The sequence below is a fragment of the Cyprinodon variegatus genome, unplaced genomic scaffold (genome assembly GCF_000732505.1).
Source record: "Cyprinodon variegatus isolate N-32 unplaced genomic scaffold, C_variegatus-1.0 Scaffold256, whole genome shotgun sequence".
NCBI lineage: Eukaryota > Metazoa > Chordata > Actinopteri > Cyprinodontiformes > Cyprinodontidae > Cyprinodon > Cyprinodon variegatus.
This window is the reverse complement of record NW_015150709.1, coordinates 652987-673851: the sequence shown is the minus strand read 5'-3', so window position 1 is coordinate 673851 and position 20865 is coordinate 652987. Positions and strand designations below refer to the sequence as shown.

Here is a 20865-nt window from a genome sequence, read left to right as displayed (position 1 = left end):
CATGCAAAATTTCAGCTAGATCAATCAACCTGAAGTGGGTCAGGAGGCATTACTTACTGGACGCCCCTTGTATCGTCCTACATATATTCTTGTGACCCTTTAAAAGAAAAGAAAATATAGGTAAACGTAGTAAATTTAAACTCTGGATTTTATTTTAAATGTTAGCGTGACATACTGCAATAAGACATGTATTTCAGGGTTTACACCAGGGCTGATGTAGGTGGTATCTATTCCATGGTTTTCTGATTATTGTTTGATTTAACAGGTGCTGGAATCGTCGAAACGCTGGTGGAAGTGTCGTAATCGGTACGGCGAGGTGGGCTTTGTCCCCTTCAACATCCTGGAACCAGTGGATCACACAGACAACCCCGTAACCAATAAACCTCCCAGTGTAAGAATCCCACAAGAACTAATGATGCAATCACACAAGTGGAACTCAAGATGAGTTACACTATTGTGAAACTTTTCCTGTCTTTGCTGCAGGCTCCAGCACCGCCCCCCCTCAACAAATCCATCACCCCAGTCCCACCGAGCCCCCCTGCTCTGCTCTCCACTCCCTCCCACTCTCCTCAGCGCCCTCGCACCTCCCCAACAGGCAGCCAACATGTGCCAGTCGCAGATGAAACTGATAAAGGTGAGATCTCCCTTGTAACATACTAAATAAATCCTCCCTCACTTGAAAACGTCTTTATTTTAGAGACATTTATGTTCAAATATATAACAAAACAATAAGCTAAGCCTGCTTTGTTAGTAGGATATTCTACTGTTTATCGTAAAAATACAAAGTTTGTGACAGAGTTGGCCTATAGTATGGCCTGAACCCATATATATATTGAACCCACATATAAAAATTTGATAAGTATGGAGATTAGAGATTAGTTGTCTTTTTTTCAACCTTTAATATATCAATGGCTTGAAAGATTTCCTATAGGCTATAAGTATCTTATTACAAAAATAACAGAAAATCACACCAGATTTTAGGCTACTTTCTCAGAAGGAGCCTATTTATATATATAAAAATATATATACATATAAATATATAACTTTTTCCCTTTTCTACTGGTACTATCTGTGATGAAAATCTGATTTCAAATCAGGATTATGTTGATTAATGATTATTTCTATCTGTTTCCACATGAAGTCATGTTGGTGAATGATGAGCTGCTCCAGAGGCTGACCAATGGTAAGACCAACCTGAACAAACCCCTGGTCATCCATCGAGCTGCAGAGACCTCAGTTCCTCTGGACTACCACTCTCCTCCAGAGGAGGTGACTGAGTGGCTCAGGAGAAAAGGCTTCAGTGAGCCGTGAGTGATGCCCAATCAATGCACATTTTCATACCTTCATAAGCAACCTGTGGGTCTCACCTGTGCTGTCGTCGTTGCAGGACGGTTCAATGTTTGAGCGTGCTGACAGGAGCTCAGCTCTTTTCACTCAATAAGGAGGAGCTGAGAGCTGTGCTTCCAGATGAGGGGGTCAGAGTCTACAGTCAGCTCGCTGTGCAGAAAGCACAGCTGGAGGTAAATCATTGCTTTCTTTATTTGATGATTTTAGACTTAGTAACTGTTGTATTTAGTTGATCAAATGTGTCAGATTATCTTAACACAGAAATCATTATTGTTCCCCAATAGACAAAGATTTATTTTTCATTTAATGCCGACCCTGAGTAAAAATATTTGTTTCCCACTATATACAAAAATTCAACTTAAGATTTGACCAAGCTCAATTCACAGATAATGCCCTTCAGTTTTTAACTGCTTAAATATAACTAAGTATAAAATATATTTCTTTTTTTACCCACACAAGCCATAACATGGGGCTGAATGAGGCGTCCGAAACAGCTTCATATTTTAAGGCATCAAACTTTCATCAATAAAAGCTTAGGACTTAATAGAATCGTTTTGGCCAAATTGTAGAAATCACAAATAGTAGTGCAGTTTAAGAACCATCAAAAGATTCACTTCCATACAGAAAGCCCACATTCATATCTTCAGGTTACACAGAGTACTTGTCAGACTTAATACTACTACTTTAGCGATAGTTTCAAGGTGTTGTTTTATTGTATGTCTCGTACCATGTCTTTCGGTTGTGCTGTTCTTTTTTCATCTCGTTGCAGGTGATGAAGCAGACTGAAAGTGTTTTGTCATTGTCTCCTTTCTCTCTCCTCTTTCTTTCATCTTTTCTTTTTTCTTGTTTTTCTGCTCTATTTACATTGCAGTGTCCATATAAACTGTAAAACTCCCTGCATAATTATAATAAAGCAATTTATACGAATGAAACAAGCGGAACACTATGGCAATTGCCATACTGCTCCACTTGTGAAAGTAAAATCTGTTAGGCTCTTTTTGGCATCAAGACAATTATTCTTATTGCCGCATTGTCAGAAAGGACACTGTTAAAAAAAAAAACCATCAAATGAGTTAAAAAAAAAAAAAAAAAAGATGAAATCAAGATTTGATTTTTGAACAAACAAGTGTCTAGTTATTCAACTGGAACAATGAGCTTAAATGGTAAAAATTTCAACAGAAATATGCAAAAAGTGAAAACCCTGCATATTTTAAATAAAACATCTTTTATGCACTTGAATCAGAAATAGTTCTAATTTCATCTTTATTTTTATCCTCAAATAGACGATCTGATCCCTTAAATTCCATAGAATCACAATGGACATGATGTTTCTAGTGTTAGAATACAAATAAAAAAATATTTTTCTCTTCAGTAAAAATAACCCTCGTTCAGCAACAAGTTGAGATGACAGCATAAACCTAAGATGACTCCCTTTAAATGTCTCATTAAATTAACTTTTTAATCAATAGAGCAGAATAAATGTCTCCTTGCTTATGAAGACTTTAAATCCCTTGTCTCCTTTGGTGCCAACTAGCCCATGCTGGTCTAAACTCGTTTACAAAGTGTTATTAAAATCTCGTCTGTTCCTCCTTCCAGGATGCCAGGAGGGCCACAGAACTGGAAGCAGTCATGGAGAAGCAGAAGATGAAGGTTGATCTGGAGCTAGAGAGCAGCACACTGTGAAAAGGCTCAGGAGGATTATATTCTTCAACTGTTGAGTTTATTTTATTCAGCTGGTTAGAAGAGAGAAACTGATTATCATTTTTATCTGTTAGGAGCATTCAATGGTTATTATGCAATATTATATTTTCTGTGTTGTGCAAATAAATATTTAAGGATGTGCTTTTGTTTTTATTTCATCCAACATGCATGTTCTAATGACACAAAAAAGAGACAACTTTAAATGTTTTCTTTTATTGTAACTTTAAAGAAAAATTTCAGTCCAACTTGACTGAACACATTTGGGGAGCAGTGCATCCATTAAAATCTAGTTAATGTGATTCTAGATAAATGTAGTGGGCCAGTCATTACGGTTTACTGGTTCGGTTCTAATTCCCAGTAGGCCACTGCTGCATCTGATCCTTCACATGTCGACACTACAGACCGTTTAATTAAAGGAAGGGAGAAGGTGAAACTTGCAGAGAGGATATTCATCACCAGAACTAATTAAAAATAAAAAAAATTCTTAACCAATAATGGGCAAAACTCACAAGTTTTTACTTTAGAGGTCATAAAATATTTTTTTTCCCCCAATACTACAACTTTAAAATCCGTTTGGGGTCTGAATTAGAAACGTAATAAATCAGGACAGACATTCAAGAGAAGCATGTTACCACGACACAGCAGAAAGAACGCCTCAGAGGGACAGAAAACCAGATAGGACGGGCCTTTTTAGACTAACGCATATTTACAGACCTTTATTTAAAAGAAACATAAAAAAAAAAATCATTAGAGGAGTAAAATCAGTTGGCTGTTATGATTGCAGGATTCGCAGCCTGGACTGTATTCATTTAACTTTTTTTTGTTGACTTATTTTAATACAAATACAGCCTTCAAATAAGAACTGATCAACCGTCTCCCCAATCCAGAAAATTTGAAACAGTGCTAGAAAAGTGATTTCATACCACAGCTTAGTTATGAGGATGGACTGCATTACCAAACAAAGCAAAGGTATGAAGGCAACTACTATGTTTAACAAAAAAAACAAACATAAGGGACCAAGAGGTGAGAGACAGGAGGAGGAGGCTGTGTGTCATAGCAGATGCTGTTTGGTCTTCAGAAGTCCCCTGTGTCCCTGTCTTCCCCTCGACGGGAGTCCGACCTGCCGTTCATGCTGTCCCTCTTGTCTCGAGAACGATCTCGAGACGAGCGCTCGCGGTCCCTGGATGACCTACAAGGGGAAAATGGCGTAGTTTTAACAAATCTACTTTTCACTCAAGCATTGCGCATCAGAATTTAACAGAACCACCAGCCTCAGAGAAAAAAAATCTATGTAACACCAAGTGATCCTAATCACTTCTAGTTTTGAATAAGGTTGTTTTATGCTGTATGTAAATATCTGGTTTGATGAGATGATAAAAGTGACTGATGGAGATGAAGAGAAAAAGCCTTTCTGAGCTCTCCGTCTGTCCAGATGCAGTGAAACCTCAGCTGCGTGTGTTTTGTACTCACTTATGTCTGGAGCTCTGCTCATGGCTGTGACGATGCCCTCTGCTGCGGGACCGGGATCTGCTGCGATGCCGCCTCTTTCTGTCCTTGGAGCGAGAGCGGGAACGGCGCCGGTCCCGCGACGAGGAGCGGGAGCGCCTCCTCCTGCGGTCACGTGAACGGGACCTGGTTAAAAGAGACACAATGAAATATTTTGAATTCTTATATTCATAAGGTATTAAAAAAATTGTTTAGGAATATGCTTAAAAAAATGATAAAGACAGATGAGTTTAATTGCTGACCTTCTATGCTCTCTGCTGCGGGACCTGGTCCTGGGAAATAAACAATGAATTGTTGAATGAAAAAAAACAATCATGCTTAATTCCACACTTGGAGAGATCACCACAAAACTAGATGTGTCAATTTACCTTTTTCGCATCCTTTCCTCCTTTTCTCTCTCCTCTCTCCTCTTTAGGCGCTCCTGGTTCCTTTTCTCTTGCTTCTCAACCACTGTTTTCTGTTACAAAGGAAACATCTGAAGTCAGAAATAATTTCCTACAAACTCACCCAGTCAGCGTTTCATTAGCCGTGAGAAGTAGCACACGCTGCGGCAGTTTGATGCCTACCTTTAGCTGGTCCAGTTTCTCTCTGATTTGGATGAAGCCCAGGTGAAGCTTCCCACCAAAATGGTCAGCCAAGCGGCGGTCGTTGTCATGGAGACCCAAGTAGGCGGAGCAAACCTCACAAACACGAAGTTTCTGTTGCTGAAAGCTGGAGGCTGGCATGGAGTTTCTGTATTCTTCCTGCAGGACAAAAACGAGATGGATTAAAACCCACAACATTATTGTTTACATTGAGAACAAGATCCCCACAGAAGACACCAGTTCTCCCTGCTCACCTCTGCATCCTTTTTCCTGGTTCGAACTTTCTCCACTTCCTGCAGAACCTTCTGAGCCTCGTCCACGTTCCCCTCCGCTCCGAGCTGCTCAGCCTTGGCCAGAAGCTTCCCGATCTCCTCATTCAGCTCATGGACTTTCTCCGCCTGAAAGGCATCCATACAGTTTAGGGCCAACACACAATCAGAGGGATAACTAATTTTCTAGTTGGTGTGTGTTTTACCTTTGCTGCAACCTCTGCACTGATCTCTTCCTGAGTCTCAGCCAGCCGCTTCTTCGCCAACTCTGTCCGTCGGTCGCAGTCGGCAATGAAGGTCTCCAAGTGATCCACGGCCTTTAGGGGTAAAACACAAAACATTTAGCGGAAAGACATTTTTTTTTTAAACAAGTTCAGGCCAGTTACTCCTTTAAAATGGGTAAAGAGCTGAGATGTTTACTTACATCAAGTTCAAAGAACAGATCTCTCTCCTTGGAGGCTATTTCATAATCTGCCCGGAGTGCCAGGTCATGGATCTTTGTGCATTCTCCCAGGTCCATACGCTATCACACAAACAAACAAACATCATTCAGGACTATTAAAATCAAACTGACCAATTTATGTAACTGAACATGTAGCAAAAGTTTGAGGCCAGTTTTCATTTATATTCAGTTAAATTCACCCTTTTTTGTCCAGAATGTTTTCGTTGAGACTTTATACGATAAAGACAAAGAAGCTCCTTGTTTTAACGCGGAAAGGTGTGCAATTTTACAATCCGATTCCCATTAGGTGTCTCCTAATTAGTGCGTTTATTTGAATGCAGCTCCTCTTTGAAAGCCTCAAATACTTGCTAGGGAAAAATCAGAGAGTCTTCAGTCAAGAGCTTCTCTATATTCACTGGAAAAAAGATCACTACAGAGAAATCTTTCCTGCCTATAGACATTAACATCTACAACCATTAGTTCAGGATATAAATATAAACATTTAACTTCCCTTTGGGATAAAATACCAATTAAAAAAGTGAAAAGTGTGGCCTGGATCTATTTTAAGGACTTTAATTTGACACCTATAAATAAAGTGAACTGCAACCAAAAGACTTTAAACTTCAGCTGTCCTGATTTTGGTCTCAGTGGTTCAAGCAGCATCATGAAGACCAAGGAAGCTGGCAGAGAGGTAAAGGAGAACACTAAGGGAAAGTTCATAGCGAGGTCAACTTCTCCATCATTATCCCAGGTTTAGAGGGTTACAAGTGGGGTGATGACACAAATGTGAAACATGGTGGCGGTAGTATTATAGTGAGGGACGATGGCCATAGTTGATGGGAGGTGTGGATGGAGCTAGATCCAAGACAATTATGTAGGAAACCAGTAAAAGGCTGCAGAAAGCTGGAGACTGGGATGGAGGATCGAAGTCTAGTTCGACAACCACCCAAAACATACAGGCAGAGGTTCAGAGAATGGTTTAGATCACGGGTCAGACTGGCCTAGTCAAAGAGCAGACATATCAAACAGGAGGTAGGACTTGGAAAGTCAGTCTAACACCAAAAGGTTTACAGCCATCGCTGCAGCTTAATGGAAAAAAAGTTAAACACTGAACGTGGGTTCAGTATTAATGTTACTTTGTCTACTCTACTGTTACTGTTCCTTCTATTTCTAAATGATGCCCTTAATCTTGTCAGTCATCACATAAAGCATAAAAACCTTTGATAACATTCAGAGGTATGACAACCATTACGACACACAGCTGTGTGGGTCACTTACGGTTCCAGACAGGATATCATGCGGACAGCAGTTGAGAAGATGGCTTTTGCAGACTCGATCATCGGTGAACTTGACCCTCTGCCGCGTCTCATCACCTGAAACGGATCAAGAAAACAAAAGTGAGAAAAAACCTCACATACTCTACTGAAGGAGCGAGGCATCCAGAACTTTACATCAGAGTACTGTGACAGCATATTTGGCAAATATAGCTGCTCATACCTAAACTTAATAGATTCATGTCCCTCTTGTTCTTACTTATGAGAAATGTCCTTAAGTTTCCCATGAAGGGGTAATTATTCTGGTACAGCAACTTATAGGATAATCCTGTTTTAACTAATAATAAATATAGCTGTTCATGAACGGATTAGAGGCTGTTATCTTTGGTTCTTACCTTACCAAAGCCCCCCAAAACATGGAAGTGTAAAAGCTTCAATCTAGATTAACATGTTAAGGAGGCCAACGCTGCACTGTGATCACACAAAACGCTGGTGGTAGCCGTGCAAAGACATTTGCTTCTAAATAATGGGATAAATCATCTAGTTTTCTTACTTTCCTGAAGTTCAGCTTAAATAAAAAAGTTACTATGCAAAAAAAAATATTAATTTAGAAAAACAAAACAAAACACTTTCTTAAAAATTCTCCAGCCAAGCCTTTCATTTATCTAAAATATTAAATAAATTCAAAACAAAAAACAAAAATAATCCAAGGGAAAGAAACGTGGTTATACACACTGCGATCAGCACCACATACTGTACCCCTCTGCATCTTCAACATCTCAGCTGCAGAATTTTAAACCCGCTGTAGAAAAGTATAAATGGGAACAGTTTTCTTGCCCATACCTGTAGTAAGAAGTTGGGAGTCATACACAAGTCAAATTGTAAATAAGTTTGCAAAGTTTTTTTTGAGTGGACTGCTAAAAACGTGCTTTCTAAAAACCTGCCGTGTAACGGCTTTTAATAGTCGTAGTCAAAGGAGAATTGTTCGTATGGACAAAAACGCAACTAGACGAGTTAGCTCAAGAAGTGTAACACTATTGGTAACTGTAGTGCCACTGAATAAATATATGTATGCATTATTATGCTAATAAATAGAGAAAAATCTACTTGTTTAGTGATACGATTTATTTGAAAAAAATTAATTCTAAAATAAAAATATATCCGGAATGCAAAGAAATGGTTTGGATATTAATCATGACAGCTTTAAAAATTATGTGTGACTCACGGCTCGATGAACATGAGGCTTTTCTGCAACTCCCTTGCAGATTGATGTAGGCTGGCAATGATACACTGAACCTTAATGAATAAAATAAAGGGGCCACAATTGTTCAGTTTGTATGCAACACATGTATGGGAAGAATTTGATATCAATCTAATCACACATACACCCACAAGCTCACAACACAACCCCACTCTTACTGAACAGATGGAACTATCAGCTCTTCACAGATGATCCACAGTTCTGCTCAAATTACTTTTTACAATAGTTGTCTTTATAAAATGAAAAGTTGGCTGCAAAAAATTCTAAGTAGATGTTTGGTAGTGGGGCTGAAGATAAAAGCAGAGCACTTCCAACTAGATGCTCAGGCTTTTTATTTTTAGCTGAATATGATGAAAATGGAGAATTCTCTTTGAAAAAATAGTTTATAGACAGTGCCCTTCAAAAGCATGATAGTTTTATTTTTAATTGCAGCTAAAAGTTTCAATCCACAAATCTGCTTTGATATGAAAATCATCCAGTCTTGGAGTCTCCAGTATTTTCCAGCTTCTAACAAGTTTTCATCAAGGCTGGTCCTGGATTTAGCTCCCTTCATCTTCTATGAACTCTGACAAGTTGCCCCAAAGAAAAGCACCCCTCAGCATGATGCTGCCTCCACTATGTTTGATCAGATCATACCCCAATCGCTGCACATCCCACATATACCAAATAGTTGGATTATTTTCCACTCCTTGGCCTGCCTCATTTGGTGAATAGCAGTTATCACAACTTTGACACACTTTTTTAATGGCTGTATGAACAAAGCTCTGACAGAGAACTGAATATTGAGAATAATTTGTAGAATCACATGATGCTTTCTAACAAAACTAAGGCTTTGAAATACATCAACTGCAGTCAAATTTCAAAGCAGTAGATTTTTCCCCCCCTCTTTAGTGAAATCTAAAGCAAACTGGTTCCAATGGGCCATACTAAGAGCATCTTTAAAGAGAGGCAGAGAACAAATGAATTAATATTTTTTCTGATTTGAAAAAATATATTTTTAACACTATGCACCATTTGTGTTCCTCTTCTATTTCAATGAAATATTCTGATTTTTCTAGCTGACATGTAAAAAAAAGTAGAGCTATGTCAGATTTTAAAGTGTTAAAACTTTTGCAAGGCACTGTAAACTACCAAATTACTCTCCAAATTCCATATACTAAACGAATTGTTAAGAAACTGTTAAAAAAAAAGAACTGCAAGATTTAAACCAGGCTGTAAGTTTGATTAACTAAGAACATAAGTTAAAACTTTACTGCCCAAAAAGCTATACAATGTACACGAGTATTATTAGTTAATTATTACCCGCGTTAATGTCAACGCGGGTAAAAAGGCTAAGATAAATTCGATAATTAAGGTCTAATTAGTTAATTTAACAATAATCCCGACTTGGATACGTTCCAGCGCTTGGCAGTATGGCGCCTGAAGGTTCCCAGACTTCACAGTAAACAGTATATGAGCAAAAGCGAACTTAGCCGCCATGCTACGTAAGCTAAAATTCCTCAATGTATGTAAATGTGATCTAAAAACAGCGGGTGAACGCATAAAAGGATCAGTTTGGTATAAATCAAAGGCCTGAATTTAGTTTTACTCTGTAATTGAGCAGCCCTCTGTGGTACATCCATTCATGCAGGTCTGTCCATCACTCGCCAACACAAGCCAGCCTTTAGCAAAGCCTCCATCTTGGCTAGCTCGTTTAGCTTTTCACAGCTACTCACCATCCCTCGCTGTTCCCATCAGCTGGTCGAGCAGAGCTCTCATTTGAGCCTGGGCGGACATGGTCTAAGGTGAATCCGTCGACAGTCAAAACAGTGAAATATTTATCTAACTTGTTTACAATATTAATAGCTTTTTTCAAACAATCTAACCATCCCCGCTGGCTGCTTTTCTCTATGTCGTGAACTGGCTAGCTTCCGCTCAAAATTGAGGAAATGACGCAAGAATTCTGACGGCACTACGGATCTAAAATTGACCAATCATAAAGCTCTAAAGACCAAGCACGTAAGAATATTTTTAACCCTAAATTTAGGCTGTCAGGATGAAATCTTTCACAAGCATTCGTTAGTGGGTCTTAAAAATACATATTTTTATATTGGATCAGACTAGAACACAAACCTTATCATTAGACACTGGTAATACTTATATTAACACACTGCATACAGACTGTATAAATATTTCCTAAAGTGTTACCTATCAGACAATCTAAGGGTAAAAGTGACCCTGCTCGCTCTGCTTTTCTCTTACAGTTTGCTCAGATCAAGTTTTGCTCTTCTGGGTTTTTACTGTCGAGTCACACTAGTGACCGAAGAAGGAAACCTCGGTGAAAAGTTGACGTAAGAAACAAATCTTATTGCATTTACAACTCTTATTCTTTTAGCTTAATTATTGAGTGTTAGTGGAGACTGTTCTGCCGAATTAGCATTTGCTAAACAATCTGTGTTAGCCAATTACCTTTACCTGATTTTAGACTTTTTGTTTTCTCGCCAACATGGATGTCTTTAGCAAATATACTACATGTTTTTGTGAATTTAAAGAAATTTGGATTTGTTTCCGTCCAGGAAGAGATTACCATATGCTTTCTCATACATATTTCCCTTTTTAAGGAGGGAGTAAATAACCTGGGGCCACAGAGTGATCTGGGTGTGTTGTTCTGGCTCAGGATGACAGTTTCTATGGTTGTTTTTGAGCAGAGAGGTTTCTGGTATGGAGCCAGACCTGGCACGTTTGAATAGGTTCAGATCCACAAAGGTTGATGCAGCAGAAAGAGATGGACTGTCCCCCTAAATATTCAAAGCTCTGAAACATTTTTCTGTTTTTCTCTTATTAAAACAATGATATTTGAATTAATTCATTGTGATTTAATGGGCTGGATTGCCACTAAGCTGTGCAGAGTTGTACATTGCAAATAAACTGGCCTTTCTTCCTTCCTTGCTTTATTTTTTTATAACAGTAGGTGATATTTAATTTTTAACTGAAAGGAACGGATTTTTTTTAACCAATTCTTTGCACACAAAAAAAAATAACCCAATCTGATTCATCAGCCAAACATACATTTTCAGTTTTCACCAAAAAGTCTTAGTTAGATTTAGATGTGAACTTTGACTAGGCCATTTTAACACATTGATATGCTTACACGGATCTAAACCATGGTGTTCCTGCTTGAAGGTGAAACTACTGCAGTTTTCTGTGACTCCAACAGGTTTTTTTTTTTGTCAGGATTGTCCTGGATCTTCATCCATCTTCCCAAATCCCCTGATTAGCTTCTCAATCTTAAGCTTAGGAAAGGTATCCCACAGCTTTGTTCTGTCACCACCGTGCTTCTTTGTAAGGAAGGTTTATCAAAGTTGGTGTAGTAATTGTAAATATTTCAGAACATACAGATTTTTTTAACGCAGAATTTTGTTAAATTTTTTTTTTAAATCACCCGACCAATCATGCGATTGATTGATGTTTTCTTTTTAGTATTTTATTGCTTTTTTTCTTATAAACTTGCCTGGGACTACAGATGTAAAGTAGCCTTTGGGCTTTTTCTGGCATATTTACATTAAGATGTTCATGAATATACACTATCCTTTTTAAATAAATAAAGAAAGACAAAGCACCTTCTTGCGATCTATTAAATAGTTTTAGGGGGTCTGAATATTTCTGCAGGGGTATTGTGCATTTTTGAAAGTTCTGTTCATTTGTAATCAATGTTATCCAGGAATGCTGTGAGGACAGCAATGGAGACCACAGACCAAGTCACTGAGGGTTCCCCTCTGAAGTCGACAGAAGAGGAGGCAGGAACGATCACAGCATCGTCAGAAGCAGAACTCAAGAAGAAAAGTTGCAAGGAAGTCTTGGGTTTTTCTAAAATGACCCACTGGAGAACAGGGGTCTTCTTCCTCTCCCTCTTCCTCTGCCTCACCGTAGTGTTTGCCTTCTCCTTCATCATCCCCTGCCCTGAAAGACCCCAGTATAATATTTCCTGGAGCAGAAATTTCTCTGAAGCAGGTGATTTCTGTTATTTGAAGCACATAGAAGGATCTCCTACTCAGTGACTAACGGTATCTCTTGTATCCTCTCCCACAGCAACATACGACTTCCTTGCTATTGACAATGCGAACAGCGACAAGGTGATGGATGTCCTTTTTGTCCTGAAAAGCGCAGAAATTTCTCCAAACAAAACATGTGTTGATGCAGGTGGAACTACTTTCTGTAAACATTTAATGTCGAGCAAAATTAAGGTCCATTGTTCATCACTTTGGGGTGTTTTTTTTTTTCCAGGCTTGCCTTCCCCGTGTCTGTTCATGGTGGCGCTGGACGGCACAAAAGGACAGACGCTGTGGGAGAAGCCGCTGAATGCGGGGTTCCACTGGGCCCAGTGTGGCCTGCAAACACAGACCTGGCATTGTCTGTTGTCCCATTCAGACACCCTGACAGCTATAGACAAAAACACTGGTTAGTGCAGGTTTTACTTAATCAGAAAAAGTTTTTGCAGGTGCAAAAAAAAAAAAAACAAGTTTTTTTTTTTTCCTTGAATGATTGTTCTTCTTTCCAACCATTTCTGTAAAGATCCCCCCCCCTTTACACACATCGAAACTCTGCAGATTCCCTCTTCTGCATATATGTGCATAGTCATGATGTGAGAGTGAAAACATGTTTTATCCCATGTATGTGATGTCAGTTCGAGCTCATCACCAGCTGTCCTTTCATAGACTGTAACGATTTCACCATCGTCCTTTTTTTGTTCTCTAAAGAATCAACCTGAGAACAGATGAGTTAATAAAAACTCATTGTTTTTAAAGGTATTGTGGAGGATTTTCGTGCATTTTTTAAAACATTCTTAAAGAAAAAATGCACATTCACAACCTTGTACCCGCTCCCGAGTGGGAATGCCTATTAATTGCGTCTGAGAGCCCATTTATCCTCGTTTTACTAGCAGTGATTTGAAATGGAGTTCTCCAAATAGCATGCCAAACTTTACCTGTCGAGTAGCCGCTTTCAGTGTTCGCCATCTTGTGAAAGAATCTCCCAAAAACATTCTGTATTTGTTTCTCTCTTCTGAGGCCTTTCTCTTTTCTTGATCACTTCTCAGAAACTTTTTCTCTTACGTGCCGCTTCCAGTTTCAAAGAACCGAGGTGAGAAAGATGAGCTTTAATGACTGCCTGAAACCGTAGCTCACACATGCGCACAAAAAGATGCTAACTGGGGGACGAGTATGTAGCACGGCTTTACGTAAACGTATCACCAGAACGATTGACAATTAGGAGGACCACTTATTTTGATGATCCACCTGGAAAAATAAAATCCTCCACTACACCTTTAAGTCCTACAAACATTAGGGCCAGTGTTGATCAAAGAAAGGAGAAAAAAAAGCTGGATCGGTGGAGTAAATCTTCACCATAAAAAGCTCAGAAATTACTTTGATGATATAACAAAATCTGTAGAAGTATTTTGATATTCCCTGTGAACTAAAAGTTGTGCATTTTTGAAAAAAAGGTGAATTTCTCACTAAGCCTCATTAAAGAGGACTTATTTTCCTGATGAACTATTTATTTTATTTCTTGATAAAATATCTCATTAATTTAGCCAGAAGTGACCGTTGTTCTAACGGATGTAGTAAACATTCGACTCTTTAATGAACCCATGCACCATGATGCCTTGCACTCCAGTGTATAATTAAGTTTGATTAAGGATGATGCTTCCGGATGTTGGTTCCAGGGTAGATTATATTATATCCACAAGGAGCGCTGATTGAACCATGAATGGGACTGAAACGTTATCATTGCATTATTGTTTCATATCGTTCCAAGTTTATAAATCTGAGGCAGTTTTATGTAGAGAACAAACATATGATGCAATAAAAGTTTCATCAACCCTCCTGTGCAATTTAGCGAGCTATTAATAGGGCAGCAGGATATTAGAAAGTATTGAAATGATGTCAAGTGTGATCTCTGCCTATATTTCATTCTTCCTCTCTTCGGATTAGCGTTCAGTCTGAGACCTGCTCCTGCTGCAGCTAAACTTTAAATTAGTATCACGGCAGAATGATTTTACTAATAAATCAAAATTTAGATGTTTCACTTTATGATTTCATTATATTATTGACCTTTAAAGCTATCTTGTCTATGGATCGGATGGATAATAGGCAACTATTATGCACTTTTAGGCAAGTTTTTGTTTTTTGTTGAGAAATGTGGCTCTTTGGAACCTCTGCCCTGGCTTCAAATATTGGCTTCAAATATATAAAGTATAATATAATAAAAAAAATTATATAAAAAAAAGGGAAAATAGAAAGTACCAGTCTTAGAATATTTTGTGGCTTTTTAAAGGAATATTTGATTGAATTATCACAAAACAATCACACTAAAATAACCAAAAATATGTTATTAGAATTGCATCATCTTTAGAAACATTTAGTGTTTTTCTTTTAAAAGCTAAAAGTACAAATAAAGTGGTTTTTTTACAGCAGATATTTAACAAATATAACAAGTTATGTTTTACTAAAAGGACATATGATATTTGCTATTCTAAAATAACTTTTACTTAGCAGGAGAAAAATGGCTATTTGGATTTTAAAGGTTGCAGACCTCAGCTTTAAGGTCATTTAGCAAAAGTTCTGAGGTCAGATTTGAGTCTACAGGTTTAGGAGTCGGTGATCACACATCATTTATAAAATCAGACGTTTTTTGACTAAACATTCGTTTGCTGGCTGATGTTTCTGTTGTCAGGTAATATGATCTGGCAGCAGCTTCAGCCTACTGGCCTCTTGAGCTCCCTTCCTGTCCTCAGCGTCCCAGATCTGGATGGGGATGATGTCAGCGACGTGGTGCTGGTGGCGTCAGACGACACGCAGGTAAAACCGCAGCCGCTGCGTTTAACGCTCCACCTGCTGCATGGTGATATTTCTCCGTGAAAAAGTCTGAATCTATCAGGTTTATTGTCTAATCTGCAGACTCAGCTGATATTGCTCTCTGGAAAGACTGGAGCTCAGATCGGTTCCACTGTGATCATTGACTCCTTTGCTGCTAATGATCATCTTCTCCACCAAATTAAAGACGGTTCCTACTATGTGCTGTTACAGAATGGTTGGTAACACGATTTTTCTAAGCCCAACATCACAAGCTGCTACAGACCCTGAGGTTTATAGTAGCAGTTGCCCACATAGGTTGTTCAAATAGTCGTTTCTGATACTGTAATATGATGGCATGACACTCATACTAGTTTTGTTGCTAGTTCTTGGTCTGCATTATAAATCGATTTAATTGATTAATCGAATTTGCTTTTTTAAGAACATTACATTTTTTGAAAAATCCAGATAATTTTTTCACCTATGGGATTCCCATAGTTCAGATGGACTTCACTACCTTTTGTTCTAAACTGTATTTTCAAAACCCATAAAGTTGTAAATTATGTAAAACCACTATGTGCAAAGATTGTGAAGGTTATATTGAAATATTTAGAGCAGCGGGTCCGCTGACTTGTTTTACAATCATGTTTCACAGCTTGGATTTAGTTTCACTTTGATTTCAGGTAACATTCCAGAAGAATAAAGTCATTTCGTTCATTTAGAACGTTTTTATAAAACTAAAGGGTGGAAGCAACATTCAAATAATTTTACTTGGTTTGGTATGAATGAATTGTAGATTTTATTTCATAACCATATCGCTCTGGGCCACATTCAACCACAGGCTTTTCTTTCTATATAAAAATCAACGCAGGTTAGGATTAATTGCCAATGTTCTCCAATTATACATGCAGACACAAATGTATAAAATATAAAGCAGAAATAAAGCAGCACTGCATGGCTTTATTCCTAGAGGTTTTATAAGGTTCTAATTTGGACGGTGGGGATCTTCTTTCTAGGGATCTTGACAAAATCATTAATCACCATTGAAGCAGCTTTTAAGAATGTATGTATATATTTGAGTCTCCAAACATAATATGCCTCTGGGTGGATTAGAGAAAACGACAATAAATTAAAAATTTGCATCGTTCTATAATTGTACCTCCTTGAAGCAGCTTAAATGCATAATTAAAAGGATATCAATATTAAATGATGAATAATCATCCTTTTTTATGATTTATATATATATATATATATCTACTCTGATATGTAAAACAAGGGAAGATCTTCTTTTAAAGACCTGATCCCTTCACAGCCTCTGGGTTGTACGCACTGGCTCTGTGGAGGATTGCGGCCAAAGCCAAGGTAGAGCCCGAGCCGAGTCTGAAGAAGAGCACGGTCTTTGAGAAAAACGCCAGCGCCACAACCGGCCTCGTACCCATCTCCCAGTAAGAAACTGCCTACATTATTCAGAAAGGATTCACTGGTTTATTATTGTGTGGTAACGTTTTCAATTAATTCACAGGTCTAAGGGAGGACGTTTGCTCAGATTTATGGACTCAGACGTTTCCTCAGACCTTGTTGTTTCGTCTGACAGCGAGGTAACTGTATTTGATGGGAGCTCTTTAGAGGAAAGATGGAAATTCAGCACCACATCAACCATTGGGTGAGTCTTCGTCTCTTTTTCTTTCTCTTTGGATGGATTGCTATTTTGAAGGATAGTATTCTACCTCCAACCCGGCCTCTCTGAGTTGCATCTAAACCATCTGCAGTAATGCGCAAAAAGAGCTGAGCTGAAAAGCAAAGCACCAGATTTAACTCTGTCTACATACCAACCCTTACCGGTTGTCATGAGGTACTGATCCCGACAGAAAGAATAAGATCCTAAAATCCAAGTTCGTAGGCTGGACTTTGATTAGAGATGCAGTGATATCCTTGGAGAACCATCTGGGTCCTGTGTTTGGTCTGGGATCCCTGGAAGAAGTCACTGGGTAGAGGGATGTCTGATTCTCCCTCCTGCTGCATGTTAACAAAACACTTCTTAAGGATTTTCAGGTTAATTTTAGATAGAAAAATTATTTTTTTTTCTTTTTTTTCCCAAGTACATTAGTTGGTCTTGCAGTTAATAAAGTTATTAAACTTTTACATCCCAAATATCAACTGTAGCACAGAGGCTCATTTCTGTTAGAAAAAATCTAAGACCACTATGAGATTAAGGGAGATAAAATGTTAATTTTCATGAAGTAGTTTTTTTAGTTGAAGTTAAAAAAAAAACATTTGCAGTCACAGCAACCATTAGGAAGTTTAAAGCTATCACAACTGAGACAAACATGGCTGGAGGAGGATCTTTATCAGTCCTGCTCATCATAAGCCAGGTGGTCGGCAGGTTAGAACAGCATCCTGGGGTCACCGAATCTCCACAACAACCATTAGACCCAATCAGGCTGGTGAAGATTCTCAGTCATCCAGGTTATAGTCATTCAGAATTTGTTTGAATTGAAAAAGCTTCTTGGATGGGAAGCGAAATGTCTTCAAACTTGGAGACAAAGTCCAGTGGATTGTTTTTAATCTCATTTTTGGATTTAGACCAAATTAGTTGTAGGTGATTTCACACTGCCATTAACATCTCCACATGTTTAATGTAGAGTATCAGGGCTCGATGTTAACCATCGCCCAATCTCCCGGGGCAAGTAGTTTTTATTGTTGGGAGAGAACAAATTTCATTGCATTTGCCTGCCGGGCAAGTGCAATGATCGCAAAAAAAAAACTATTTATCTCTCAGAATTACTTTAAAATCACCGACAGTCGATGAAAACGACCCAGAAGCGTTGCCGGCGCCTTTTTAGTTGTTTTGTACACATTCTCACGTGATTTGAAAAAGCTGCGGGATTTTCCGTCAGATGGCGTGAGTCTTTAGCCTCGTAAGACCATCCTGATCTCGCGAGCTTTCAAGATTTCATTTGCTAATCAGTCTGGAGGCTCTCCGTTAAAGAAAATTTGGAGCCGTTCACCAAACGAACGTCCAATCAGCATTGGCTTTGAGGCGGGTCTAGGTGTGACGCAACGAGAAGCGTGACAGTTCAGTCTAAAGAACATGGCGGCTTCAGCCGATGAAACTAGCATTAGCGTGGCTATGGAGCAAGTTTTATCGGAATTACAGAGTATTTCTTAACTGAAAGAAGAGCAGAACACTGCTCTGGACGCTTTTCTTAGAGAAAGAGGTTTTTGGTCTTCTTCCGACTGGTTTCGGCAAGAGTTTGATCTATCAATTGGCTCCTCTTCGTCGTCGCTCTGTTAGTACTTCATATGCTTCGTTGAGCTGATTGGTTTATTTGGCCCGTCTATCACCAACATAGGCCAATCAGCTAACCAGTATTTTCGCCCCTTCCCAAAATTACTTCAACGNCCAGTATTTTCGCCCCTTCCCAAAATTACTTCAACGGAAGGTTTCCAGATGGATATGCGGAGCAAATCCATCTGGCGGAGTCAGGTTAGTGATTTTTTTCCACCTAGCGGTAATTTTTATGTAGTTACCAAAACAACAAACGGCTGCATTTAGTTTGTCAGGGAAAACTAATCCTGAGTCAGTTAAAAGTCAAGGAATTCTGAAATTACCTTATGTAAGACTGTAGAAACCCTGTATAGAAAAACTATGTATAATGATTCTCTCGAAAAGTCACATTATATTAATAGTATTATCTTGTATAAACATACCGTGACTCTAAAATAAAAGTTATTCATTTGTGACAAGTTTTTAACCTGTCAAGTTTTTTTTTTTTTTTTTTAACATTGCAATTTATATTTTTCCAAGCACACAACAGTTTAAAGCAAAGTTTATTTTGAAAAGAATGTACAGGAAAGATTGAAAAGCATGTTAACACGGTAATGTAGGCTTGAGTTCACTATCTGACACATGCATATACACACCAGGAACCTGGAAACTTAAAAAAAAAACTGAATTACAAAAAACATTTAAAAAACAAACATGTTTCATTGATAGATATACAAAAAGGAATATTAGGAACTATATTTATCAAACATTATACTGGGCAAGTAAAAATAGTTTGTAAAAATCCTTAACGTCAACCCCTGAGTGTGGTGGAGGATGTGTCATGCTTTGGGACAGGAGCATGAAGCATCTCAAAGAACCTGGGAGGTTCTGCCAGCTGAAAGAAACTTCTTCCACAAACAGAGAACCTGAGGAGGAGGGAGAAGCATACGGCCACTCTTTTTTTAAAATATTTTTGACCATTACTTTTAAAGTATGTTTGTCTTTTGGGAGCTCATTATCATTCGTTTAACTTTAAATAAATGTTTTTTTCTCCTCAGAAAGCCCTCCTTCGGTCACTTTAACAATGATAATGTCCTCGATCTGGTGATTGAAGACGATGTCGGTAACTCCACTAAAAGGGTAAGTCAACTTACATCTGATCCTAAACCCCTGAGCGGATCAGAGCTGACCTTCCCTCACCAACTGTGTCTGTAGATAACCATCCTGGATGGGCGGACCGGGGGTTTGCTGTGGGACATCCACAGTTTGGCCAGCGCCAACTCACCCAGACCCGACGCTGTGCACACCACCAACTCCTTCTCTGTTTTTATGTTTTGGGGCTTGGTTGCATCAGAGTCCAACTCATCTGTAAGTTTAATTCCTTTATAAACAAATGTCTTCACTGATATCAGTCCTGATCCTCACGCCTCTATCCTTCTCCTCAGGAACCGTTAGGCCGTGACCGATGCTCCTACATGCTGTATCCCCTCCGTCCCAACTATCTGCTCGAATGCACCAACATCACAGACCACATCGTGACATTTAAAGGTGTGTTGGGAGTGTTAATAACATGCAATAGTGTGTTTTGTTTTGAGATATATATGTGTATGTGCATATATTCTTATTTTATTCTGAATTTAAAAGGTATTTAAATATCATGAAATATTAAAATGTCTTTTCTATTTAAAGAAATACACATAAAAAAACCTAAACACCTCTGGTTACCGTCTGTCGTTCTGCTGAGCTGGTTAGCAGATGAAACCCACTGGCGGTCTCATCCTGAAAGCTCTATAACTGTTACTGATTTCAAAGCTGGATATAAAGATAATATAGAGCTTTAAATCCTTTTTTTCTTTCTCTAAACTGTTTCACTAAAATAATTACCCAATTACTACACAGCTTCAATCACTAATTCACCAATAATGCGTATGCCTCTGATTATTGTCTTTTTAGTTAAATTAGATGCATGGATTCAAAGTATAAAAATCAATACAAAATTTAGTTAAACTCTGTTGCATTTCAATTACATTTTAACAAAAGTTATGTGGTTAATTATTATTGTCTAATTCCCAATAAAAATCTAGGGGAGACGGCTGCTTCCTCAAATTATAAAATTATTTTCTCTCTTTACTGCTAATAAATTAGATTTTAATTTCGTTGTTTGTTTTTTTTTTTGTTCATGTTTTTCTTTCCTGTTTTGTTTTTTCTTTCTGCTTGAATTTTGTTATGATTTTTTTGGCTCCTCTTTTACTTTTCCTTAAGCAATACTGTGGTTTAAATAAAAAGAGAAACAAATGTGAAGCCTATATTATAACATAATTGTATATAAACAACATTGCGTAACTCTGACCCAAGTATTAGCTTAACTTGAGGTATATTAAAT

At 38.2% G+C, this 20865-nt stretch overlaps 3 protein-coding genes across 6 annotated transcripts in view; 2 read left to right on the top strand and 1 right to left on the bottom strand.

The window, feature by feature from the left end:
* Nucleotides 1-3520, top strand: part of LOC107089547 (epidermal growth factor receptor kinase substrate 8-like protein 1) — a 13938-nt gene extending 10418 nt beyond the window's left edge. For all 4 annotated transcript variants that reach the window (XM_015382411.1, XM_015382410.1, XM_015382409.1 and 1 more), the window contains exons 15-19: nt 266-391; nt 484-634; nt 1142-1307; nt 1388-1520; nt 2944-3520. In XM_015382411.1, the coding sequence (XP_015237897.1) occupies nt 266-391; nt 484-634; nt 1142-1307; nt 1388-1520; nt 2944-3030 (663 nt within the window). In that variant the 3' untranslated portion in view covers nt 3031-3520. The remainder of the gene's footprint in view (nt 1-265; nt 392-483; nt 635-1141; nt 1308-1387; nt 1521-2943) is intronic.
* A 502-nt stretch (nt 3521-4022) lies between these two features.
* On the bottom strand, nt 4023-10307 carry luc7l (LUC7-like). Its single transcript, XM_015382412.1, has 10 exons — nt 10100-10307; nt 7128-7222; nt 5832-5930; nt 5614-5724; nt 5393-5536; nt 5121-5297; nt 4923-5011; nt 4797-4826; nt 4519-4680; nt 4023-4237 (listed from the first exon to the last, which is right to left on the bottom strand). Exons 1-10 carry the CDS (start codon nt 10158-10160, stop codon nt 4123-4125), a joined length of 1083 nt encoding a protein of 360 aa, XP_015237898.1. The 5' UTR covers nt 10161-10307; the 3' UTR covers nt 4023-4122.
* A 287-nt stretch (nt 10308-10594) lies between these two features.
* Nucleotides 10595-20865, top strand: part of fam234a (family with sequence similarity 234 member A) — a 12632-nt gene continuing 2361 nt past the window's right edge. The window contains exons 1-11 of the mRNA XM_015382354.1: nt 10595-10714; nt 12085-12374; nt 12453-12563; nt 12648-12821; nt 15096-15220; nt 15320-15452; nt 16527-16659; nt 16737-16877; nt 19541-19622; nt 19698-19850; nt 19928-20030. Of these exons, the coding sequence (XP_015237840.1) occupies nt 12104-12374; nt 12453-12563; nt 12648-12821; nt 15096-15220; nt 15320-15452; nt 16527-16659; nt 16737-16877; nt 19541-19622; nt 19698-19850; nt 19928-20030 (1426 nt within the window). The 5' untranslated portion in view covers nt 10595-10714; nt 12085-12103. The remainder of the gene's footprint in view (nt 10715-12084; nt 12375-12452; nt 12564-12647; nt 12822-15095; nt 15221-15319; nt 15453-16526; nt 16660-16736; nt 16878-19540; nt 19623-19697; nt 19851-19927; nt 20031-20865) is intronic.

Bases quoted from the DNA above. Each gene is read 5' to 3' on its own strand.
- luc7l (XM_015382412.1), bottom strand. From the start codon at position 10,160: ATGTCCGCCCAGGCTCAAATGAGAGCTCTGCTCGACCAGCTGATGGGA. The intron at 5,537-5,613 runs GTAAAACACACA...GATGCCTTTCAG, and splicing joins GTGCAGAGGTTGCAGCAAAG to GCGGAGAAAGTCCATGAGCT. The intron at 4,238-4,518 runs GTGAGTACAAAA...TTCCCCTTGTAG, and splicing joins GAGCAGAGCTCCAGACATAA to GTCATCCAGGGACCGCGAGC.